At 26.3% G+C, this 27643-nt stretch overlaps 2 protein-coding genes, 1 long non-coding RNA gene and 1 pseudogene across 7 annotated transcripts; 2 read left to right on the plus strand and 2 right to left on the minus strand.

The window, feature by feature from the left end:
• Nucleotides 1–3560: 3560 nt before the first annotated feature.
• LOC126901743 (uncharacterized) lies at nucleotides 3561–4476 on the minus strand. The gene has a single exon (XM_050678479.1). It carries the CDS (start codon nucleotides 4413–4415, stop codon nucleotides 3681–3683), a length of 735 nt encoding a protein of 244 aa, XP_050534436.1. The 5' UTR covers nucleotides 4416–4476; the 3' UTR covers nucleotides 3561–3680.
• A 7589-nt stretch (nucleotides 4477–12065) lies between these two features.
• Nucleotides 12066–24192, minus strand: LOC126901723 (uncharacterized). Of its 4 annotated transcripts, none has more exons than XM_050678432.1 (7): nucleotides 24157–24192; nucleotides 17864–18166; nucleotides 17673–17742; nucleotides 17152–17251; nucleotides 16969–17088; nucleotides 12924–13082; nucleotides 12066–12196 (listed from the first exon to the last, which is right to left on the minus strand). In XM_050678432.1, exons 2-7 carry the CDS (start codon nucleotides 17970–17972, stop codon nucleotides 12137–12139), a joined length of 618 nt encoding a protein of 205 aa, XP_050534389.1. In that variant the 5' UTR covers nucleotides 17973–18166; nucleotides 24157–24192; the 3' UTR covers nucleotides 12066–12136. The 4 variants fall into 4 exon arrangements, with proteins under 4 accessions (XP_050534389.1, XP_050534388.1, XP_050534387.1 ...); XM_050678431.1 differs by lacking the exon at nucleotides 24157–24192 and adding an exon at nucleotides 19976–20808; XM_050678430.1 differs by lacking the exon at nucleotides 24157–24192 and adding an exon at nucleotides 19705–19966 and having other exon boundaries at nucleotides 17864–18635.
• On the plus strand, nucleotides 14738–15681 carry LOC126901741 (KRAB-A domain-containing protein 2-like; annotated as a pseudogene).
• A 1882-nt stretch (nucleotides 24193–26074) lies between the features above and the next one.
• On the plus strand, nucleotides 26075–26588 carry LOC126901767 (uncharacterized). 2 transcript variants are annotated; one of them, XR_007703109.1, is made up of 3 exons: nucleotides 26075–26120; nucleotides 26262–26356; nucleotides 26425–26588. It is a non-coding gene; the product is annotated as an uncharacterized LOC126901767 (long non-coding RNA). The 2 variants fall into 2 exon arrangements; XR_007703108.1 differs by having other exon boundaries at nucleotides 26262–26348; nucleotides 26425–26456.
• Nucleotides 26589–27643: the final 1055 nt, after the last annotated feature.

A 27643-nucleotide genomic window follows, 5' to 3' on the forward strand; every position in this document is an offset into this window, starting at 1 on the left:
CATTTTTGGTATTTTTTTTTTTTTTTATTTTTTGTGGGGGGGGGGGGGGATAATCTCCCCTTAAAACGAAAAATATTTCTGCGTTACTATATAATCCTACGACAAAGTTGTATAATCTTGGGACTTTTTAACATGGCTAAACAAAATTCAAAAATGCATATAATTCACAGCTCCAGTTATAATTTATCTGTACACGCTTAAAATTGATAGTTATTTGAACCTTAGTACATTGTAGTCACACCTAATTGCACATAAATTTTCACTTACGATTAGTTATTATTATAGAGTGTTATTTTTAATTATGCGGAGTTATTTTTTATATATTAGCCACTAGACTTCTCTTAAAATAAATATTTTTTATGAATGTTTTTTTTTGTCTTATGTTACACATGTATTTTCATATGTATATTTCCATATGGAAAAATACATAATTAATCAAGAGACTTGATCATTTTATTATAAAATTTTATATTTCTTATTTTGTAATGTATCAATTTTCAAAATATTTTATTCAGTTTAATTGGTCGGTCTAGTTGACATCAATTTAAAAAAGATTCAACTTGGTCCATCATTATCTAGCAGAATTGGTTATAACTTCAATATTTTTTTGTGGGATTAGATATTTTAATGATAAAATTTGTATACCTTGTTGAACAAAAATTTTATTGAAGCATAAATATTATTTGATATATTTCAGTGACTAATTTGACGAAGATGAGGAACAGCCTAAATAGCAACAAAGCAATTATTTTTATTGTTTATGAATTCTTAATGACATAAAATTTTGGTCATTAACAAAAATGATATATTGTTTCAAAATAAATTTTTTTGTATCAATAGATAAAATATAAAAATGTTTTTATTTTCTGATAAATGTATTAATGGTTCAATGGTTACTTACAAGTAATATTTATTAAAAAGTTAACTTATGAAATCAGTTTCACGTATCTTTATGAATTCTTTTATATAGGCCAGAGAAATTTTGCAACTGAAATATTATAATTGAATACTTCTCTAATAAAAAATTTAAATGCCGATTTTACAATTGGGCTACTGTTACTTAACACGAGTGTATTGAATTACTAATGGCACCCATAAAAAATATTATTGCAATCGTAAAATCGTATTAATAATGGAATTACTAAATGGCCAGTGAAGTGGTCGACCGGTGCAAGTCGTGAGAAAAATATCAGTTTTTATTTGCATGGTCGTATCAGTTGATACGAGTTCATTGCAGTGAGCGTAATTTGTTGAACGCATAATTTTTGGTGTAAAAAAACTCGATTTACACACTTGCAGGTATAATTTATGTTTCGTTTTTTCATGTCCACCTTGGCCACTGCCACCTCCGCTTTGTCTGCGCCAGACCGATTAGGGAACACGGACATTGTTATCCTGCTTCAGTACCACCGCCACCTTCTTCACGATGACAGAAGAATATGATTTACAGCCTCTGTAGACAGCAGCCCGCGCTGAAGATATTTATTGATTTTTAATAGTGCCGCTTTTTTTAATGTGCCATAGTAGTGCTTTCTGACATTATACCTGAGGTCTTGACTGTAGCGGCATCAAGACCGTTGACGACGACAACGTCTTCTCAGAGAAGAATAAGACTGACTATGCACCATTGTATACGTGTAGTCATTTCTCGGATATACTATTCTCCTTCAGAATAAAAAGTAATAATAATAATAAAAAAAAGAGTTCATAAAACCGTTTGTACAACATCACGACACCTGGGTGTTAGTCTCCCTCACAGGGTTATTTATTATATTAAGTTTTATTACATACAGTATGTTATTATGTGCGCTAATGATATCGAAGGTACGAGCTATTCGTTTTATTACTATTACGGCGGTCTAAAAAATAATATTAATCGAATGTTCAGAGAAATTAGGTAGCACCCTGCGACCAATGTTTAATATCGTAAGTGTATGCAGCAGTATTAGTGATAGTATCATTACACAAGAAAGCCCATATAATCAAATCTAAGTCGGTGTTCGACTGACAAATATGTTATTATTGTATTTTCACATTTGTGTTATTGCTGCCGCTTCGATCGTGATAGCCGAAGGGCATTGTCGTTGTATTTCCAATTAAATAATAAGTTTGATTTATAATTTAATTTGAAACTAATTAAATGAAAACGATTCGGTTGCGACTTACACGCCTTGCACCGGTTCAATTGCCACTAGTATATACCACCCATTTGAATTCACAACAATAACTAGTTTCCCAACAAGACAAATGTTTTTTGGGAACACACACGCGCGTTTTAAACATAATATTTGAAACTCATTATAAACTGTATAGTCATTACATTTTATAATTTCTTTTATATAACAATGAATTGTATCAATAAACTTTTTAAATTTTAATCAAACAAATTTTGCATTTTTACAGAACTATTGCGTATGAAAAATTAATTAAAAATGTAAGATAGTAAAATTTAATTAAATTATGTCGAATCATTATAATTGGATATTTAGATTATAATATACTGCCCACTCTTTTTTTTTACAATTTTTTTAAGGAAAGCATTTTAAAACTAGAAAATAAAACTTTTATGTACTATAAATAAATAAATATGCTTTATAGAGGCTAGTTATTAAGTTGTGGAACAAACGATCTGGTAGAGACAAACTCATTTAAAGTATTAGAATAATAGGACCGACTAAAAACTAATATTCTAAGTCTAACATTATTGGAAAGAGCAACAATTTTTAATCTATATTTTTTCTTTGTTTGAAAACAGTTGTAATATTAAAATTTTTTTTTTGTTATCTCAAGTAAAAAACATAATTTGAGTAACTTATGTACGCATTAATTAGATAAACATTTAGTTAATCTAATTTATTTTAAAAGTGAATATTGTGATTAACCGTTTAATATGTTAACATATTATCAATAGACTCATACAGCTCATTAAACTGCAAGTGAATTGAACATGTAGTGACATCTAGTGACAATAGCAATTTTCCCGTAGAAGTAAAATATTTATGTCATAGAACGCTCTGTATATAGAGTATGTGTAAATGTGTACATAAATGATAAAAAAATTATTAATTCGCAAAATGATTGATCAATATCATAAGTACTTTTGAATTAGCATTTCAGAAAACATCAGTATAATTATGTCAAAACAGAATGAGACATAAGACTAATAAATGCCTTTAGGATGGCTACTAAATCTTGGTGGCATAATCATTTAAATCAGGACCCTAGTTTTAAGTATTAAATATATTTATTATGTGTTGATAAATATTTAAACTAACTTAAGCTAAAGAATTAAAATTTAGCCTCGAAGTATTTAAGTTTATAATGCCTTACAAAAGTACTGGAAAAAATGGGTTTTAAACATTTTTTTTTTCATATGACATTAATAATAGCTATTACTAATCAGTACTAATTTGTCAGTAACTAGTACTATTTAGTTATTACTAATAGCTGATTTTTCGTTTAAAGAATTAAAGTACAACAAAAGTTACTTACAACCCAATAGCACAGACACAAAAAAAAAAAAAAAGAATTGTATTACTTGAAAATAATAAAATGTCGAGTAAAATAATTGTTTAAACTTTATTTTTGAGTTATTTTTACATTTAAAAATAATGAAATTATAATATGATTATTTATTGTCTATTGAAATGTTCCATTGAAACTTATGGATGATCTCACAATTACTTGAAACACTGAAGAGTTTTGTCAAAATCATTACAATTCCAGTTGAATGACCAATTCCTGACACAACCTGAACCCTTTACTTTTAAACACAATGAATCGTCATACAAACCAATTTCAAAATCTGCTTTGGCGACTTGAACATTTGGGCTAAACGAAATAGAATTTGTTCCTGGGTGTAAATGCACGTCTTGATTCCATACTGAAATTCCAATGAGAGTGAGTGCACCATCAAAATCGAAATGCCAATTGTCTGAAGCATAATAACAAAATTCGCCTTTGGCTTTAATGGAAGCCACTGCGTTTATTCCGTAATCAAAATCTACATTTTTGCATTGATCGTCCTTTGCGAATTGCGTAAATCTTTGATTCATAGTAACAAGATTGTTCAAACTCGACCTTACTTCTTGCATTTTTATTGAAGGATTTGTATTTGAAACGTAATCCGATACATTATTGGTTATGACAAATGCATCGCTGTTGAGAAGTTTCATTTTATCAATGTTTGAGTTTATCATTTTAAAATCTCCATAACATTCGCATGACCAATGATGTAGTGTTTTTTCTTGGCATCTCGGATTATATCCTTTTTGTTCACATTTTGGTAAGCATACGGTCATGCACTCTTGCTTAGACGATAACGTTTTTTCCAATGATAATGGTGAAGAGTATACTGAGAGTACACATAAAAACAGAACAATTGTGGTCAACATGATACTACGTAACGAAGTCATTTTTCGTATACAACGTGTGATATGAACACAAAACTGAACTGATAGACATGAGCCAATGGTTTATATATCCGCTAAAAATATGAAATAAAACACGCTGTACCTAGGACGTTATAAGTACTTAGAATTAACTCTACAAATTTTTAATTATAAATGCATTATTGCAAAAAACGCAATTATGAGGTTATCGTATTTTTACTTTAATGTCATTATTTGTTACTTTAGCCAAAACCGGATCATTAACACGTGAAAAAAATCATTACATAATACAAATTTATCATGAGCTAATTAATATTTCTAATTAAAATATTGATTAATAAACTATTGAAAATTTGATAAAATGTACTGATAAATGCATAATGCAATGTCAAACTTTACTTATTATAATTTTTATACTAAATTTAATAATAGAATATATTTAATTATAAAATTATTTTTGAAAATAGACATATACTGACAAATTTAATTAATTAAATCATTTTTATATTTATTATTTTGTATATTTATTTTTCGAAGAATATATTTTCCGAAATTGAGTACTTTAAGTCAATAGAAATAATCAACATTTTATAATATACGATAATTAATTTTTAATTTACTAAGATATGTTAAAAAAAACCCAGCACGGAGGGTCGTGGCATAGTTGGATCATATATAATGATATCTGACAGCGATTAAAATCACTATAGAAAAAAAATGCTTCGATGCAAATCTTTAGATATTGTTTAATTTTAAAAAATTGGTGGATTATTCCAAAAGCTACATGATCTGCTAGTTCCTTATTAATATCCTGATTAAGATAAAGTATGTCGAATGAAAAAGAGATTATTAAAAAATATTATTTCTCATAAAAAAATTGTATTGATCCATACATTTTTTAAAAAGTTATAGCATTTTAAAGTAAAAAATATAAAATATATAATAGAGAATTTTCACACAAAAATCGCATTTGGTAGCCATTTTCACCACGAAGACAAGTCTAGAGGTCAAATTTTTTTTTTATAATAAAGTACATTACATTAGCTTTAATTTAAAATATATATAAAAGTGTCAGACTTTCTAGAACACTTTCAAAAATTAAATTGAAAAAGTTAATTTTTTGTAAAAAAGTTGTCATTTTAAATCCCCTCCTGTGGGCAGGTAAAGGGTCAGATATAAAAAAAAAATATACCAAATGATAGGTAAAGACACAATGCATCCATAAAAAAGAAAACTATATTGATCCATACATCTTTCAAAAAGTTATAGCATTATAAAGTTAAAAATATAAAAAAGAATTTTTTACAAAAATCGTATTTTTTTTATTAGCTTTGATGTCTGTTTTCACCGTGAAGACAAAATAAAGTCCGAAATTTTTTTTTTCAAAATAAAGTATATTACATTTGCTTTAATTTAAGATATATATCAATGTATCAGACTTTCCGGAACATTTTCAAAAGTTATATTTAAAAAGTTAATTTTTTGTAAAAAAATTATCATTTTTAATCCCTCCTGTAAGCAGGCAAAGGGTCAGATTTATAAAAAAATATACCAAATGAAAGGTAATATCATGCATCTATAAAAAAAAATTATATTGATTTGGTTATTTTTAAAAAAGTTATAGCAATTTTAAGTAAAAAAAGTGAAAAAATTTCGAAAATTAACGATTTTTAAATTTGTAATTTTTTTGGAGGTTTCCCCCATTTACGGGAAATTTTTTTAATTTTTGAGGGTAATGTCTTCGACTAGATACGATTTATGATCTTTTGATGTATCATTGAAAGACATCGGTTTGGTGAGAGCTGAGAAAAAGTGGTAACAGACACAAAAAAAAACACATTACAGTAAAACCAATACCTTCTCAGCTTTGTATCGAAACTAATAAAATAATGATGTGAACATAAGTTGATTTAATTTTTCAACTTTTAAGCTATTAAGAAAAAATAATTTATACATAAATACTAATAACAAAGTTAATTTAAAATTGAACATTATCTAAAGATTTGCATCGAAGCTTTTTTTTTTATAGTGATTTTAATCAAAAAATTGCTTTGTGTATAGCAAATTATTTTTAAAGTCATGCTTCAATTTAGTTTCGGGGGAGGATATATGTAAGAAATATGTTTACAACTTCTTTTCAATGAAAAAAAAATTGTACCACAAAATGTATTTTTTTAAAATCTGAAATGGATATATTCTATTTACTTTAATTTTCCCCTGGTACTAATTACCAAATGTGAAGTATGACGGACTAATAAAAGAAATTTATAATCATGATATTTGACTTTAACTATTTGAAACAATATAAAATTCTAATGAATAGTAAAATTATCTAAAATAGAAAACCTTTCCGTAATTAAAATTCAAATAAACTAAGTGACTTACGACAAGGGTCTACTTTTTTAATGTAATGGATACTTTTTTGTAGATTTCAAAATTTAATGCTCATTTGCATAAAAAAAAACCAAAAAATTAAATCCAACATTTTTAAAATTTTATTTTTAAGAAAATTGTATTTAAGTGTTTTAATTATTCAACGATTACCATAATACTCTTATTATATTAAATATAAAATATAAGTGGCGGCTCAAGGCTTGGACGAAGGGACGATCGCTCCTCCTACTAAAATTAATTGTACATGTTTAATTGTACATTTTATTTAAAATACAAATTTTTAAATAGTAAAATAGCTATAATACATTTGTCGTGTATGAAAATTTAAATTGATTCCCTCAGTATATACGAGTGCGCATACACACACAAGCAGTGTATGGTCGAATGTCAGCGTCTTCCATCCGGTAAAATATTAGTGTATTACTTTGGGTAATTTATTTTTAGAAATAACTGCTTGTACGCTCATCGTTATCGGTTGCTATAATAGTGTAATCGCTATTTTTATTTTCTACTACAACCTTTAAAATAATAATATGTGTATTGTGTTTTATTTTATTATATTTCCTTTGACATTTTTTTATACCTATGACTAGTGGTATTATATATTTAAAGTCGCAAATATAACAAATATATCTATAAAGTGTGATTTATTAATTATTTACTCTTATTAATAATAATTTTTTCTTATATAATTAATGAAAATAATTAACTTTCTTCATACATAGAATTATGATAAGCTTAAATATATATATATATATATATATTGTAGAATTGAGAAGTAACTTTCGATAAGATAACATAATGAAGCCACTAACATATTTACTTCAACTCGAACTTCTCTATTGTATTTGTATTATACTTATTAAATTTAGATCAACGAACGCGAGGTTAAATGTACTTTTTAATAAACAAAATAAAATAATATTAATATGAAGGGTAATATATCAAAGCTAAAAATAATCTTAAAAGAGACCTTCTTCTACTCAATAAATAAAGTTGTATACGTTAATTAATTTTTTTCCTTTATGGAAACATACATAATTTACTAGTTTATTTATTCCATAAAGATCTAATTAAAAAAATTACTTGCGAATAAGAACTACTGGACCAATGTTATAAGTTATAAAAGTATTTGTAAGTAAGCATAAAGATGAGTGCGGTTGAGAAATTTTTATCGTTAAATAACAATACATTTGACAATCCTCCAATTATTACATTACATTTTTGATATTGCCGTAATTTTACCATAAGTTCTTGATAGCATTCACTAAAAAATTTAATTTACAATAAGTCAAAATAAAGAACCACTCTATTACAAATGTTAACACCTTCACAGATCAATGTTGAACTAGAGTAATTGTAATAAACCAAAAAAATAAAAAGAAGAAAAGTTAAAATATTATATATTATGTAATATAATAAAATAATATGAACAAAAAAGTAAGTAAACGATGACTGAACATACAACGGTAAAGGTCAAATAAATAAAGTAAACATAAATGTTTATGACAAAATAATTGATTGATCTCGGAGGTTGAACAATGTTGAATTAATGAAGTTAAATATCCTTATAAAATCGTATAATTTATCTTAATTGTTTATTTCACAATATATTTGTTTTGAGGTTTGAATGCATGAATAAAACTTGCACTTACCATATATCCTAGGTCACATAACGATATTTTAAACAATCCAATATTGATTCTGTATTTCACACTACACATTGTAGTCAATATGATTATTTAGAAAAATCCTTTAATTTTAAACAATACGATCACGTTACATAAAATCTATGACTGGTCTTTATGTGTAAACAATTCTAAAATCTATATTTTTATTATACATATAACTTTAATAATGTACCCTTATTTCATTTTTGTTGAATAAGTATCTTTTTGGAAGAGTATATTTTATTGAGAAACCGTCACCGATATTTTTTAAAGCTTTCTTTGGCCTGGCCAAAACAATATTCAAAAATATTTATATCTATGTAAACATTTTATCAAGGCGGTATATCGTGTTGCATCGCTGACGCCTTGTAGGATGCGACACAATAATCACTAAAACAAAAATTAAACACTAAAAATATATTCGTAAGTTTCTATGCGTTGTCTGCAGGTACCATGTTCTGTCGAAACAAAAACATTAAGCTCAGAGACTAGCTACTCAATAAGTATATTATAGGATTTCAATACACTTAGTCCGATAATATTATTATTAAGTTGATTTAAATTTCAGTTCAATCTGAAAATTTTGTGATCTTAGCTTAGACACCGGTGCATTGTTTGTTAGAAATTAAAACAAATAAACTTAAAATTAAATATTCACCAAAACTAACTTCACTTAATATTTAATCTAATTTCCATTTAATTTGAAAAAAAAAATTTAAGTTCAATAAATTTAAAAAATACTAAGTGTTTTTAAATTTAAAAATATATTTTAAGTACAAATTAAATAGAAAAAAACAATAGAACAGTGTAAATGTACTATAGTTAAGACAAATATACGAGTTATATGTACGATGCAATATTTTTAAAAAAATTGATATTATTACTAATTTATCAATAATGAGTAAATACTTATAAAAAATTAGTCCAACGAGAGCTGAAAATTTTTATGGACAGATATAAAAAAAAACGCACAGCATCAAAAAACCAATACCTTTTTATTTTCCTATAGAAAGTCAAAAAAATAATAAAAAAGATACTAAATTAAGTGCATTTTAAAAATTGATTATAATTGTAAAAAACAGTTGTTAAATTAATAATTTAACAAAATCATTTTTTTTTTAGAATTAATTTATACAGTAACAGCTAATGCGTTTTACAAAAAAATTGTAGGCAAATCTAAGAAAGTCAAATAAGCTTATGACTTGTTCAAAAACCAATGGAATTCAAGAAACCTCTCTAATATTTATGAGCAAGCCTGATAAAATCTTTAGATCTTAAGTCGATAGAGTCTCACGCCAGTAATCGTTTTTTAACGCAAATTCGGATCTACTTTCAGATTTTTTCATTATATTTAATTTTTGATTAGATGTTGCTACATCTAGAGGCTTGTCTTTTTTTGCAGTAGAAGAGATTTTTTGTCCTAAAGCGAAGCACTCCTCATGTTTATTTTATTAATTTTTTCTTCTCTTGAAAAATCCAAGGCAGTGTTAAATTAGTCAATTAAAAAATATAGTATTATACTAGAAAAGACAAAATATTAATACAATTTTTTTTGTTTTTTACTGTTCATTTTATATTTATTTAGTTGAACTTATCGTTAGAGAAAATTATAAAAAACCGTCTCAATTAAATATACAATTTTTTATCCGATTATTGTTCTACTATTTGAAATATGCTCTCCAAGTAAAAAACACTTCCGGAATGTCTGCTTTCTTTAAACCTATATAAATTTAATGGTTTTTACATTATTTAAAAAAAAAAAAAAAAAAACGTAGCTACAATATTTTATAAGTTATTTGTCTTTAAAGTCAAAGATTTCAAAATTTCTTTTTTAGTGTGTTGCTGAGCTGGCATACTTTATTAATTGTTTTGAGTTCTTGCACTTATTGACAAGTCTCCTTACTATCAGACAAACATTCTATCAACTTTCACTGATAATCTTCTATGACTTTAGATTGGAAATATGAGCGTTAGTAGAAAATACTCATCCTCCCTTGTTGGATACTCCTAGTACCCTAAAGGTGTACCCTGGCAGCTTCTCCGCCATCGGTAGCGGTTCACGAAATTTAATATGCTGTTTGGAAGATTCACCCGGAGCTGGTTATATAGTCATTACTACCACCAGCTTAATATCAAACTCAGGTCCACACAAAAGTTTTCTATCGTGTTATTCTTTCATACGCTCTTGGGCATTGATGATAGTATCATGAGACCTTTCCAGTAGACAGGCTGATTTCGTCTATTCATACTGAGTCTACTGAGATACTGATGTGTCGCAGGAATAAGAAAATAGGAATAAGTGAATGATTTACATGTTCCACTTGTCTATTTGCACTCGAATAATTGGTAGAGTTCAAAATATGTTAAGAGTACTTGTTACCTCTGTTGCTGGTTTCGAATGGTTCTAGATGATCAAAGTGTACTGAGTCAAAATAATAAGTACCAGGGAGTATAGAATGCAGTTCCCCTAGTCCCTTACCAGATCTATTTTTGATCATAAGGCAGTCTAGATACATAATAATGTATTAAAAATCGCAGCATAGTATATAGTCACTATATGTGTTGTAATAGTATCTTCTAGAACATTTGCAGAAAATAAATAACTTTTGTATTTCTAAATCGCTTAAAAGAATACTTAGAATATTTGTTAAAATAATTAACACTTTTCTTAGTAATAAACATGACTCTATAATTCATTTATAATTCTCTTTTATTAACATACCTCCAATAATTTTAAACAAACACTTTGAACAACTACAAATCAACAAGATTCTATCATCATCAGTAAGCAACAGGTAAGAATAATTTTAATACACTAACTACACTAATCAAGTAATAATTAGAAATCAAAGCACTATATTTATTTTGTCTTTACGAATGATGTTTGAACGGAACGCCGGTTATAATGTGCGGGTTAGTTAACGTCCGGTTGGGTTGTCTAATTATGCCAGAGAAAGAAATAGGGAGTGGACTATATATAAGATTGAGGATGGTACTTACTCTAAATAAAATTATAAGAATTACAAGACAAGGAGTTATATATTAAAGTAACAATATATATATATATACAAACTATCATAGAATTGTGGATTGGGGGGGGGGTCACTTAATACTAAAATGACCAACAAGGCATCTCTGAACAAAATAGATAAAATATAATATAATAATTACAAACAAATAAAAACTTAACTGTGTAACATACAATAGATGAAAGATGACTGATGACGGTGAGAAATGAACAGTTGGAATACTTTACATTAAAATGTTGAAGACTACAAGGGTATTTGATACAAACGGAGGCACTTGTTATGTACACGACGGGCGCACAATGGTATAGACTGGTATAATGGTAGTAATGTACTTAATAATCAAGGTCGGTGGAGTAAGCTTTTGCGTATGAGGGTGCGGCACATTAAACACGCGTACTATACGCACGTTAAAGGATTAGCGCGTACCTATCGTTGTTGCACCGAGCCCTTCAACACATACAAATATTTGATGTATTCTTACATTAGATTCTGGTATTCATGTCTTTTTTAATAATACTGCCAAACTTTAAAATAAAAATATAGCTTATTTACTAATAAAGTTTTTAATGCCTTAATTTAAAAATAAAATTGTAAAATTTAACACAAAGTAAACTTAATATATAATAAAACACAAAAGATTCAAAATAAACTCTTATCTTGAAATTGTTTTTTCTGCCAAAAGTGAAATTATTGAATATGATACACGCATTGCCTAAAATCAATATTAATTGATAATTATTATAATTTAGGATATTTAGTAAGTAAGAAAACGGGTTTCTATTGTTCTTATTGCTCATAAAAATTTACACGTTTCCTTATTTCCTGAACACTTTGTATATTTATTATAATTATTATTTTAATTAAGTCTGTTGTGACCGGGTTGGTACGGTAGACAAATGAAGAGAGAATGCGTTTGATAATTAGTTTATTATATTTAAAAAAAATATGTTTACACTTATAATTAACTTCTCGATTTTAATTAGTTGATAATTAATATAAAAGATTCAGTGAACAAGTTAACATAAAAGATTCAGTGAGCAAATTAACATAAAAGATTCAGTGAGCAAATTAACAAAAGATTCAGTGGAGAGTCGTCCAGGTTCGACCCATGAACTCTATGACTCTTGAACGAGTAGCTGACTCCTACTGGCGCGTCGCCTCAGGCGGCGGCGGCCGTAGGCCCAATGCATTGAAAAAGGCTGAGCAAGCATCGAATGTTCTAGAAGAACTCGATGCTTGCCTGGTAAATACTTTATACAAGACAATAGAGGCTTCCGTTCCCATGATTATTATATATATATACTATTAAATTACATAATTACAATTATAAAGCAAAAAGCCAGTTCACAACAAGTCATACACTTTATAAAAAGTATCTTATATTGAATTATGATAACACACAAAGATTTCAGTTTTTTTTGTCTAAAAAAATAACTTACTGATCCAAATACTTCTAGATTCAACGATTTTTGTGGAGTAATGTTCATTTTTAATCTGTTAGTGTTATTTAAACTCATAGCCAACAAAAGATTTTTTTTGAAATTTATACTTTTCTTGGTCCAATCAATATTATACATAGCAAACTGTACTACTTTCATCTAATAAAATAGTATAAAATATAAAATGTTAAAATAGAAGTCACTAAAATTTATGTAGAATAGTTATTAATGAAGTAATACATTTTCACATATTATTCTTAAATAATAATTAATTTTGTTTAAAAAAACAAGTATTTTTCCATAAAAAAATTGTGTTGGTTTTTTATGACAGATATGCAGCATTTATTATCAACGGTAGTAAAGCACATTGTTGTAAGTATATAAATACACCAACAGGCAATACAGAAAGCATATATATTGACATTAAACACTCCGTATCTGTAAAAGAGACGTCTTAAAAAACCAAATCACTACTTGTATTTGTAATCCCTAGTGTATTATATATGTATATTAACTCAACAACTTGATACTTTCGAGTTTTGTATCTAATAAACGAATATACTTATATTAAAAATTCAAATGCTATCTATTATTAAAATAAAACTTCAAAAATTTTATTTAACTCAAAATTGCGTACCGTTTAAAGAAAAAAAAAAATTGATAGCCTTACAAATCATAAAAGATTAACTTTAAAAGTATTACATAATTAATAATTCAAGAATAATATGTAACTTAAAGTAATCAAAAAAAATTATTTTTATATTGTTTGTAATTGAGTGGTTAACGATAAAAAAAATGAATTTGTATATTTTAATAAATCAATTGTTTTTTTATTATTATTAAAATTATGACTTTTAGGCACATTTAAAATCTGAGCAATTTACAGAATAAGTTAACTTGATAATTTGAAAAGTTGAGAATATATCTTTGAGACAGAAGAAAAGGTGTCGGACACAATTATTTTATAATTTGTAGTATGTAATATAAGCTTTAAATTTAATATGTTTATAAGACACAATAATTTCGGAATATTTGAAAATATTAATTTATCATGAGAAAGTTGTTATGTTGAGTCCCTGTAGACAGTTAAAGTGTCAGATTTTCAAAAAATATGTTTATCTTATAAAAGAAACATACATGAGGTATTTAAAAAGAAATTTTTTTTGATTCGTCCATTTATTAAAAAATTGCCATACTTTTTGAAAATGTCATAATTTTAATCGATATTGATACAAGAGCATTGAAACTAAAATTAAGTTTTTACTATAATAGGAAATAAAAGATGGACATAATAAGTATTTACACACTCATAAATTGCGAAATAAATACTACATTAATATTAAAAAAATACATTTTTCAAAATTATTATTATTTTAAAAGAAATATATAGTAGTGGCTAATGGATAAACTAATATGCTAGTCTAATGATAGTCACTCTATATTTTTTTTATAAAAAATGACAATTAATTACTATTTAGTCGTTTAATATAAATCTATAATACAACTGTTTTATAGATTTTTGCTCTTATTTACTGATGTATACATTTGTGAAAAGAACTTTCTAAAGCTTTAGTAAACATTTAATAACGCTATTAATTAAGTATTTATGTTACGGTCCAAGTGGAAAAATCAGTTATTGTATACTATATCTGGTCATTGTACACAATGCTGATGCTATTTGGGCAAAAGTAAACCATACAAATGTAGTTCATACATAGACTAGTCATTGTAATACAATGACTGGTCATTGTATACAATGCTAAAACAGGTGAGGACATTGTGTACAATTCTAAAACTGTCGTTTATTTCGGTATTATCAGTAGTTGATTGACCACAACCACCAGAAAAAATTAATAGGTAATCGGGAAACTTTAACTTTAATCGTATCTTTGTAATATGTAGCTCGTACGCTGTACATAAACATACTAACAGTGCCGTGTTATACGTTTGTGCGTTCGAATTGTCTTGTGCGTGTTTTAAAAATGGAAACTAAATTTATAAATCGTCTGAATAATATAATAGAAAATAAAAAAAATAATAGTACATACCTAAGTAAAAAAAAATATGATGAACTAATTTTGCATTTAAAAGCATTAAAATTGAATAAAACTAAAACTCCAAATGATTATAAATTGATTAAGAAATATGATATTTTTAAAGTGAGTAATGTGGAAAGACTTATTGTGCCAATAAATGAAGGTTGGTATCAAATTAAATATTACGTACATAATAAAGAAATATTTAATATTCTTCATGAAACACATTTATCAATCGGGCATGGAGGTCGCAGTAGAATGGGACATAGTCTAAATAGTAAATATAAAAATATTACAAGAGAAACAATAATGTTGTACTTGAACTTGTGCGAATCATGTCAAAAAAAGGCAGTTCGATTAAAAAGGGCTTAGTTGCTAAACCTATCATATCAACAGAAATGAATCCGCGTTGTCAAGTCGATTTAATTGATATGCAGGCGCAACCTGATGGTAATTATAAGTTTATTTTGGTCTATCAAGACCATTTAACTAAATTTGTAAATTTACGTCCTTTAACTCATAAACGTGCTGAAGAAGTTGCGTATGTGTTGCTGGATGTCTTTACGACTTTTGGTGCTCCAGCAATATTACAAAGTGACAACAGAAGAGAATTTGCCAACAAGGTTATAGAAGAATTGTGTAATATGTGGAGTGATTTGACAATTGTTCATGGTAAACCTAGCCATTCGCAAAGTCGGAAGACGACTTAGAAAAAGCATTGAACACTGCAATTGGAGAAGAAAAAGACGAAAAAAGCGAAGAAAATAAAAAAAATGAAGAAAACGAAGGAGAAAAAAATGATGATGATGCTTTAAATTTCAGAAAACTTTTTATAAAAACTAAAAGAACTGATGCTGTTAATAATTTAGAAATTCAAGCTAATAAAATGAAGTTTATCTCAGAAAGAAGATTTTGTGATTGAAAAATTGGACAATCAGTTAAAATTAAAATACCAGATGCGGATAGAGTTCGAAGTGACTTACGATCAATTTTGGGAGTGATACTATCAGGTAATAAAAGCAATATTTTTGTTAATTATGTTCATGTTTCAATTTGTAATTAAGATTTGTTTTTAGTGGATGATGGAAAGTACAACCAAAGGTAAACTGCAACATTATTACAGTAGAAATCAGTTTACAATTTGCAAGGAGGAGTTTATTAATATTGAGGATCTACTCGACATTCAGTTACCACTGAGGGAAGTCTCTAGATTACTTTCCAACCTAAGAGGACAAGGTTACGAATGCTGCACTTGTGTCACAAAAATGTGACACAAGAAAATGTAAATGCAAAAAAGCAAATATTTTATGTAACACTAAGTGTCACAATGGCAACAATTGTAAAAATAAATAATATGTGTCAAAAAATAAATTATATTAAAGAAAATGTTTTTTGTATATCATTTGTCATGATAATAATTTGTGTTTACTTGGCATTTTCAGTACTAGTCATTGTATACAATGTCTAGTCAATGTGTATAATTATCCACATGGCTTCATACAATCGAACATTGTATACAATGACTAATTTTCTACTTTGACCGTAACATTTATATCATATTTAAGTAAAAATTACATCAAAACGTGCTGCCTATCATCAAAATCTAATTAATTAAATTAAATTTTTGATTTGGCCGAATCAAAATTTTTATTATGTAGATAATTTCAAAATGATAAAACCATATTAATAAAATAAATAATAATTTAACTTGATTTTCGAGATAACTATAAAATAACACAAAATTAACAAGATTTTAGTAGTAATACATAATGGACTGTTATAACAAAACATTTAAATGTAGCTACAGAGTAAAATATTTGATTAAATATTATTAAAATTCATTTAAACTATGTTTGTTTATTATACTTTTTATACTTTACTGTTTCATACTTTTATTTAAGGGACATACTTTTTTCGTATAATTTTGATAAAAACTTTTTTATAAATATTTTAAAATTTTAGTCAAAATTTAATTAAAATGTACTAACTACTGTCAAAATCTAATTTACTTGATTTTCAAGATAACCATAAAAATAGCTTATAACAAACAAATCGATAATGACCACTGATGTTGCTAATAATATTTTCACAAAAGTAACAGATAATACACCGTCATTTTTAAAGTAAATCTACAAACAAATTTCTCATCAAATTATGAAAATCACTTGATTGCTAAGTTTAAAAATACATACCAATATACACACATATGTGAGAGCATTTAAAAGATTTAAACAATATACAAAAGTAAACCACGTCATCGGTTTCATGATTTCATGAAATTTCTTAATTGAACTAATAAGAATAATAAAGATTAATAAAAATGTAACATCGAATTAGTTATTGGATTATCTACCATATTGTGAATAACACTTTAAAATGTGTTGAAATATATGACAACTGCATTTGATTGTATAATATATACAATATTATATATTATTATTATTTAATATTGTATAATAATACGTTATTATAAAGTAAAATTAAAACTATATTAAAAATATTATTAATTTAAAAAAACTAAAAAATATTAAAAATATTAAACTCAAAAGCCACAAAAAAATTAATGAAAAGTCGCGGATACGTATTTCGGAAACAATGTTACCATTATCAACGCTAAACACATAGAATAAATGTATCATTTTAACAATACATAAATATAAAAAAGATTAAAATGAAGTATTCGCCTTGATTTAAAATATTTTTATCAACTTACACGTTTATCTTTGTCTGATCCAAAAATATTTGATTTAAATTTTTCATGTAGTAAGAGTCGTTTTTCTGTTCTATTTGGAAAATAGATAATTAATTTAAAATCTTACTAGTATTGAAAAAATTATGTTTTCCTTCTAGGTTATCAAAAAATATTGAAGAAATAAAGATTATGATTAATCATTTTACACGTACCTAATTCAACATATTTGTATCCAAATGATTCGAATTTAAACGTAATTATTTTCAATTGAGCTGATAACATCCAACAAAATTGTATAACTATTGTATAGTAGAAAAACATTTCAAAACAAATATGTGCTAATTCGAAAGCTTCTAATAGATATACAATTGGATAAATTCGCTCATAAACCGAAATTGGTATAAAACTTAAGAATGAATTTAGGATGTTATTATGATAAATAACCAGACTGCCGTCACTTCTTTTTAGAGGATATTCTTTTATTAGTAATGGACTAAGGATCCAACCTAAACACGCTGAAATATACATAAAAAAGTATATATTTATTATTTTAGTACACTTAGATTCGTTGTGTTTAAATATATATTTTGCTTTATTATTAGAAAACAGAAAGTAGCTACTCGTTGCATCTAATAATTTTCTTAATTCACCATATTTTTTAGAAAGTCTATAGTTATTTAGATATATTTGAATAGCGGATATTATATTTATAAATAATTGTGTAGCTGAAATAAAATCGTTTTTCACATAGTTAAAACCAATAAATACATAGCAATTGATTACAATAAATTCCACTACTAATAATAGAGAATAAAAGAGTTGGTAAAACTTGAAATTGGAAATTGCAGTCAGATTAAATGGATTAAGTTCACAATGAAAATTTAGAATCATTAATATTCGATCGTTTAAAATAAATTTTTCTCGAATTTGGCTTTGCATTTTATTTTGGAGTAGGGTTGTTCTGCCCTTGTATGACTAATTGATCTAAAAAAAAAAAAATGTATGAAATTAATATTATTTATTACTTTTTTGTATTTTTCTTGTTGTTCTTTTCTTTTTACTTAATTAATTGAGTAATTTGTATATGACTTTCACACACAATAATTTATTATATGAGTTAAACATGTGATATATTCACTGAATTCGACAGTATTATATTGAGTATTTATAATTAGTAAGATAAAGAGATTCCGCTGTTCACATGTTTGGTAACAATTAACTTATTTTTAAAATGTTTAACCCCTATACTAATAATTAATTTATCATGAATCATTTAATTAATCGAAAAATAAAAATAATTTCTATATTTTATTTTTTGATATCTTTTAGGTACAAGTTTTTCTCAATTTTTCAATGATATAGTAATTTTCTTTATTACGTCATTATCTAAGAAAAAAGCTAGTTAATTACGTATGTTGCCACTTAAAAAATAAATAAATATGAAAAAATAAATTTTACATCATTATAAGGTATAAGGTTTGATCATAAAAAATATTTATGAATAAACTTCAGAAAAAAATGTAACTAAAAGAAACGAAAAATAAAATGATAGCACAATGGAATCGAGGCATAGTGAGGATGTGGTATAGTTGGGTTCAGTATAGATGATATCTGACAGTGATTAAAATCACAATCATAAAAAACGCTTTGATGCAAATCTGTAAATAGTCTTTAATTTTATGAAATTTGTTGATTATTCTTATAGCAAAACTAAACTAACTCCTATTACTATCGTTATTCCTAATTAGTAGTTGATTTACAGGTATCAGATATGAATTTTTATTTATTATAACAATTAATTATAGTATGAAATTGATATTCAATAATTTTTTGTTGTAATTTTTACGGAAAACTTATTCTTGCAACGTGCTTTCCCGCTAGGATTCTAACAGTTCGCTAAGCTGTACCTTATCGGGGCAACGCTGGCCCTACATAATTTATATCCCACTAGAAGGGCAGTTAGTGGTTTCTTGATCAATAAATATAGACTCTCAACTAACAACGTTAACAATCATTTATTTCTATTTAATAGTATATTTAAATATAACCTGACTGGATCTCTAGAGATGTTGTGGTATCCAAGTTAGGTGAGCGACAGCGGCGAGCGTACACAAATTTGATTGTAATAAAATAAATAATAATAGTTAAATTAATATTATAAGATAATATTGTCGGAATTAAGTTGTAGTAATAAAAATATAATCTGTAATAAAAAATGAGTAGCCGCGAGCGTGGTAAAATGTCGACTGCTTGTCGTTATATATTTATTTAAGGAAGAAGAATATCATCGGTTTTGTTTACACACGCGCGAGCCGCATACCCACCCGTAGTAGGTCGTAGGGACGTTTATGCTGATCAGGCACTAGTGTGGTATTGAAATGGTAATGCTGGTGATGGACGAATAATCTGTTTACAGATCACCCTCGCCCGGTAAGATTCGTCTCTGAATCTTCTAAAAGAAAAACAATACAATGAATAGGGAATTGGTGATAAACGTATATAAATCCTGAAAATAAAGGTAAAGTTATTGGTTGATCAAGAAGGTACAGTGTCATCACAGCACAAAACCACTTTTTGTTTTCGATGACCACACTCCTGGATTCGCAGTCTCTTGAGCCTTGGAAGAGCTTCCTTCAGTGTTGCTTTCAATAGTCGGCTACCAAGCGGTTCTTGTGAGAAGCTCTGCCCTGTCGTCGGCTTCTTGATAAGCTTCGGGGCACCAAAGTATGACAACCTTTTGTTCACGTGGTTTGTGTAAGATGGACAATGTTTAATTGCATTTAAAAATTATCAAGGTATAAGCCGACAGTGTAAAATTAACCTTATGCGTGAATGTAAAAAAAAATAATAATAATACTAATAATATTGTATATATACTATCATTTTGTTTGATGTTGTATGAGTTTTTAGAGGAATTAATGGATGGTGATTGACTAGGCGGTGTAGGAGTGTCAAAACTCTGCCTAGTCTCCTTGTTTTGACTATAGTGCTTTTTGTAATTTCTGGCGGTGCTTCGATCAGTTTCGTAAATTATTTGCTTAGCGTCCCCATCGTTAGAATTTGTAGGATAATATATATTTTGTATAGGATCGTAGAGTAATAAGTTTGTGGACGAGTTCGATCCGAATTTATTGTTATACTACGGGTTTTGGACATTATTAGTGTTTTCGTTACTCTCTATGTAATTATTTTCATGTCTATAATTATTATAATTTCTAATGTTGTGATTTTTATTTCTATTATTAATAAAGTTATTTTGGTTGTAGTTTTGCCAATTATCCTTTATGTTATTTGTAAAATTCATATTGGCGTGCCCGTTATTATTCCCATAATTCCTAACAGGGGTCTATAATTATTCCTATTGAAATTATTGTTAATAAAATTTCCCTGTTCATTATGATAATTATTGGAACGATTTGCTGCATGATATTGCGTGAAGGCCTAACATAGATTACCTAGTGGTTATTCTGTAAAAATAACGTTAAAATCTCTACTTGCTTTTTTAACTTTTCTATTTCACTGTCTTTATCAGATTTGTTATTTAACCCAGCGTCTCTTTCTAACCTTTTAATGTTTTCATCAAATATCTCAAGTGTGTCTAAATTCATAATTTCTATATTTCTGAAGTACTCTCCGGGCAACCATCTCACAATATATCTTATTACATCCCTCTCAGGCATATTTTTATCAACTTTTTTACATTCTGCCTTTACATTCAACAAATATTCCTGAATCGTTTCAGTTTCCTTTTTCTTTCTTGTCTCTAAGTTTTGTTTTCTTAATATGATTTGTGCGTCTGAGTTGTAAAAGTTTTTTTAAGTATTAATATCTAATTTAGGCGGTGAAATTGTTGAAACAACGTTGTTGGTTTCTAAATTAAGTGTTTTTATTTTAACTAATGTTTTTTCTAATATAACGAGTGAAGTGGAGCCGCTAGATGAGCTTTTAGTTTCAATAGTAGGAAAAAACTTTATATTCGGAAGATTTTCAATATCAGACTCGTTGTCCGAGTCGTATTTTTCGCTGATTAAGTTTCGCGCGAAGTATAGCAATAAGACTATTTATTGAACTATTGATTGGTTATTCGCTGTTTAAACTGCCTAAGATATTAATTAAATCATTTTTCGAACAGAAAAAGTATGTATATCCCCTATTGTCGGCTTTTAAAGTTTTCAATTTGTTATTAAGAGATAAGGTAGCAAAGCTTTCTGCTGTGTATTTCCACGTGCTAACGCGTTTAAATATGGTAAATCGTTCTTTTGAAAGAACAACGGTAGCGCCTACTGAGTGTTTTATATTGTTACACCTTTGAAATGTGTAAGCTAATTTTAAGTTATTAAGGTTGTCTCTAATAATTTGAACGATTTGTGTCTTTGTTCAATTTGTTTATATTAGAGTCCTTAAATCCTAGCGTTTGCCAAGCGGTTTGGCTTATGCGGATGGTTTGATTATTTTCGACGCGCTTAAGATAATAATTGTATAAAGGTGTATGCGAATTTTAAACTAATTTCTTAAGATAATTTAATATAGTATAGATATAATTGTGAAATTTTGTCGTAAAATAGAAAATGAATTTTATTAATGTATTTAGTAATACACAAATTCTTTGATCGTTGTTGGTCAAGTATATATATTAAATCGGCACTATTAAAACTGCAATGTGCACTGTTGGTGATGGACGAATAATATGTACGTTACATTCTAATTATAGCATCTATTTAAACGCTAAGAATTACATAGTAATTATTTCTAATGAAATCATTTATTACGATATAAATACAAAAAATATGATAAGTGATTTTAACGAAAATTTGGACTATTTTCATAATTTTACTGTTAATAAAAATTAAATATGTTCCTGACCATATATAAATCTAAACAAAATCATTTTTTAAATCTTTTTTAAAATTTTCTATTTAATTTAATCAATTTCAAACTTGCAAGTTAAACTAATAAAAAGCTTAGAAGTTCAACATTTTTAACTTTCTAAAAATTAACTTTAAAGTACCAAACAATAGGTCAAACATGACATTTTTGATCGAAATTTTGCGTGGATTATTTTTTATATATTAAAAATCAAAATCATTTTTTAAATGTAACTACTCGTTTATATAAATTAGTAATAATCTCAAAAAAGAGACGATGGAAATTAATCTAATTGCAGATTTGAAATCAGCGTAAAAACGTGGTTAAGCAAAGTATATTTTAGTTTATGCTGATTAAAAAATATTTTATTTTATTGATAAAATTTTACTGTGTAATTTAGTATAAAAATTAATTTTGTACTCTTATTAATTGTGGAGATATTTATTTAAAAATAGTTTTTTTTTTTTAAGTTGACATTTCTTACAGTAAATATTTGTCTAAATTACTAAAATTAAGGGATTTATTCCAATATTTTATGACTATTAGTTTAACTAGATATCAGATCGGTTATTTCAACGTATTATCATCAGAATTGATCCAGTGAGAGCTGATAATTTTTATGGACAAACAAAAAATTATTACAAGATAAATAACTTTTTAGTTTAGCATCGAAACAATTAAAAAAATAAACCAATAAAAAACTTGTTAAAAAAATCTACTCAATTGAATTGAGTTTAACTTTCTATTCTATGTAAATTAGATTTATATAATATTTATAAAAATCAGTGTACTCCCCTTTTTAGGTATTTTAAAATAATATAAAATACAAAACCATGAATTTTAACACAAAAATCGTGCTATATTTAATACGGTAGTCATTTTCACTATGAATACAAGTCCAGAGGTCAAATTTTTTTTTCAAATTAAAGTATGTTACATAAGTTTTAATTAAGATATATATAAAAGTGTCAGTCTTTCCGTAAAATTTTCAAAAATTTAATTGAAAAAGTTCTACTATCTATACGCCTATTTATTGGTTGGAACTCCCTCTGTATAAAGAGAAATGGTTTTAAAAAATTTTAAAAAGGTAAATAAAAATTATTTTGAATGAAAGAGGTATATATAAAGTATTTATCATAAAAAAATAGTATTAATTCATACATTTTTTTAAAAAGTTATGATAACATAAATTTAAAAAATGTAAAATATAATATTAAGAGTTTTTTCACAAAGTAGCATCTTTTTTAATACGACAGTTGTTTTCAACGCGAAGACAAGTCTAGCTAGAAGTCAATTTTTTTTTCTAATACAAGTATATTACATAAGCTTTAATTTAAAATGTATGTAAAAGTTCCAGTATTTTCGGAACATTTTCAAAAGTTAAAATGAAAAAGTTGCAATTTCGCAATTATAAAAAAAACTCCTCCTGTGGTCAAGTAAAGAGTCAAAGTACACAAAAATATATTAAATGATAGGTAAATACCTAAGGTATCTATAAAAAATGTTTTTTATTAATTATATTAAATCAGACCTTTAATTATTATTTAATTATATTAAATCAGATTAAATTGATTTGTTCATTTTTAATATAATTACAGCAGTTAAAAAAAAAAAAAATTGAAGAAATGACGAAAATTACCGATTTGTTAAATTGTAATTTTTTGTATGATTTCTTCCATTTACAGGGAGCGGGGGAATTTTTTTCAATTTCTGAGGGTAATGTTTACGACCAGATACAATTTTTTATCTTTTGAAGTATTGTTCATAAAAATCGGTCCAGCGGTAGCTGAGATTGAGCTTTCACAGACACAAAAAAAAATAAAAAATAAAAAAACACATCATAGTAAAATTAATACCTTTTCAGCTTAGCATCGAAGCTAAAAATTGTGAATATTATTTAAATTTTTTGATTAATTATGTGGTTATTGATATATGAATCACTCAGTATATGAAATTCTGTAAATATTTTTAGGAATTAACTAGATAAAAAATTGTTATTATTGCAGTTGAGTAAAAAAATGTACTAAAATATGTGATGTATTTCAAAAAGATATTGTTTAAAAAATTTAAAATATTAATTTTCGATAATCTGAGCATTTACTTACGATTATATCACTACTTCACTTTTAGCTGTAGACAGCAAATATTAATAAAAAAAATTAAGTAAAATTTTTCTCTATTTTACTATTTATGAAAATACATGTCATCGTTGTTAAAAAAATAACAGGAACAATCACTACTTCCCTTTGTATAAAAATTTATTGTCATTTAAATACCCAAAAAAGAATAGAAAATGTCACAGTTAATACTTAAAATTTTATAGAATATAAAAATAATTATAGTACTATTAGACTTTCCTAGACTATCCTTAATAATTCATCAATAAATATAAAAGTAAATGAAATGTAAAATATTAAATATTAATAATGTTAAACATTTCTTAAAAATGACATAACGTCATCATAAATAATATTCCTTACACTTTAATATAGATAATTATATTAAATATTTAAAATGTTAAACATTTCATGGAAATGACACAAAGGACTGCGGTCACCACAACTACTTTTATTTAGTAACGTAAAATAATACACTATGATTGTTTAGATAATACAACCAATATTCAGATTTTAATACTTGAACAACATATTAATATTAAAAATATACAAGTTTGTTAAAAATAAAATCGATAGTTCTTGAAATTTTATCAATATTAAATTACACATACTTTAAATGTATATCATAAACGCCAGTCATTAACAGATACTATCTGTTATTAGTGAAAACAACAATGGTAAAATTTTTGATGAAATAGCAAATAAACTATTCAAAAATATTATGAAACAAAAGAATCCTTATGTTCATGGGAATTACTTTTGATACAAAATAATAGCATATAGTTAACTGATATTTAACTTAATTATAAATTAAGTTNGCAATTTACAAGAATAAAAGAAGTAAGTAATTTTATGTTATCCCAATTATTTGGAGTTAATAAATTTGAGTAAAGAATGACAAAGCAATAGATCATTTATTAAATTAATATCTTAAAGTGTCAATTTTGACTGGTTGGTTAAAGAAATTATACATAATCACGTTATATGGTATTCGTGAACTGGCTCTGCCGTTTCGTTGCCTTAAAGATGTTTTAAAAAACCTAGCGTGCTTTCTACTGTATAAATTAGGCTCTGGTATTCGTGGACTGGCTCTGCCGTCTCGTTGCCGAGGTATTCGTGAACTGGCTTCGCCGTTTCGTTGCCTCTTAGTTAGGACATTAGAAACTAACCAGACAAAAGTTTATTCTACCTCTATAAGAGGAACTTAATATATTTTTATATCTACTTGTCTTTGTCGTTCTAAACCCTCGAACCATACGACCCCGATAGAACCACAACATCAGGTTCTCACTATACCCATCGCTCATTTTCATCATTTATATTTTACCAACTTTTTACCGATTTTATTTATATTTTTGAATTATAACATAATGTTGTACATATTGATAACATTGAGTACACAATCACATGAAATAACTATTTCAATAAAAAATTAAAATATAGTGACATACGTAAGAGTAAAAATCTTCACCGAAAACGTAAAAAAGTAAGTATTACAACATACTTTTTCAACATCGAAAATACTCAGTTTTTTCAACACGGAGAAAAAATTATAATTTAAAGGAACAATCGAGTAACTATAGATTCAATGTATTTTATATTTATTAACTTTTATTTTTATTCGTAGGTAGAATAATATTATACAACTGTTGATCGTCTCAGAGCATACCTTGACAGTATTATAACATACTATAAATTTAATCATAAATATTAAGTATAATAGTACATAATTTTTTTTAGTAATAATAAACCTAATTTATTGTGATAAATAATGTTATTGATTTTTTTAGAATCTATTATTCCGTGAAGATAATTAATTTTCCAATACACATAAAGGAAGAGGTCGCATTGCAAAATGGAAACGCTATGAAAACATTTTATCATAAGTTTAATATTAGTGAATAAGTTAATTAGATAGAAAATTACGATATTAAGATTCATATTACCTATTAAATACGTTTTATTAATTTTCATTTTCATACAAATCATATTTTTTTTTTTAAATAATAGTAACTTAACTATAAATTTATTTTTTACAACCAATTTTTAATACTATCATCAAATTTACTCAGATATATAAATTAATTACAAAGCATATGTATTTTCAATGATAATAACTTAACTATACATTTATCTGTGTTAATAGATTAACTTAAAATTTAATCCGATATTTATAAATCAATTAATTATAAATATTTACAATTTACAACTTTATAATATTTCTAAACAACAGTAACTTAACTTTATATTTATTTCTGACATCAAGATTTTAAATTAATATTAAATTCATACAATTTATATATCATAAATTAATTATTTACAAATTTACATAGAAAAAACGTAAAGTTAAATATTTATAAATAATGTAGAAGTACGCATCATATTATTATTTTTAATCTGGTGAGGAGGGGGGGATGTATTTATGGCCCCNTTATTGGGGTCATAATTCGACGTATCAAATTTATTTAAATTATTTTTAATATCATTATAAACATCCACAGTTCGTATTTCATAAAATAGAGAATCTGTATCCGTATACAACAACTTACACATATTCCCGTATATTTTCTTCATGAAATTATAATGGAAATCGTATATGATAGTCTTTGCTATTTCCAAAACGGAAAACCTGACATAGCAAGGTCTATCATATACGATTTCAGTTTTTTTCATATGGATGGCTCTCATATTATTATTAAAGATTGATACACTATGGAAATTTGGTTTCGAAATTAACACACTAGCCCCAAATCGTTTTCCGANCGAAATCAACACACTACCCCCGAATCGTTTTCCTATATTTTGCCATTTGGTTATAATTTTTACATCTAATCTTCTTTCGGGGTTTTCGAGACATTTACCATAAATTGAATTGATCATGAGTTTAAAGAATTCAATTTCGAAAGCCGACTTGGATTCCATTCGTTTTCTAGTGTTTAAATCTATATACCCTTTCATCCAAGCCGACTGTTCGAATCGAAGTACTTTATTAATTTTTTTCACCTTTAG

The sequence above is a fragment of the Daktulosphaira vitifoliae genome, unplaced genomic scaffold (genome assembly GCF_025091365.1).
Source record: "Daktulosphaira vitifoliae isolate Bord-2020 unplaced genomic scaffold, ASM2509136v1 Scaffold_3, whole genome shotgun sequence".
NCBI classification, from domain to species: domain Eukaryota; kingdom Metazoa; phylum Arthropoda; class Insecta; order Hemiptera; family Phylloxeridae; genus Daktulosphaira; species Daktulosphaira vitifoliae.

Coding starts and splice junctions, on each gene's coding strand:
- LOC126901743 (XM_050678479.1), bottom strand. CDS start 4,415: ATGACTTCGTTACGTAGTATCATGTTGACCACAATTGTTCTGTTTTTA.
- LOC126901723 (XM_050678430.1), bottom strand. CDS start 18,590: ATGCAAAGCCAAATTCGAGAAAAATTTATTTTAAACGATCGAATATTA. Junction 17,743..17,863: donor ATACAAATATGTTGAATTAG/GTACGTGTAAAA, acceptor TTTTCCAAATAG/AACAGAAAAACGACTCTTAC. Junction 17,252..17,672: donor GATCAGACAAAGATAAACGT/GTAAGTTGATAA, acceptor TATTCTTATTAG/TTCAATTAAGAAATTTCATG.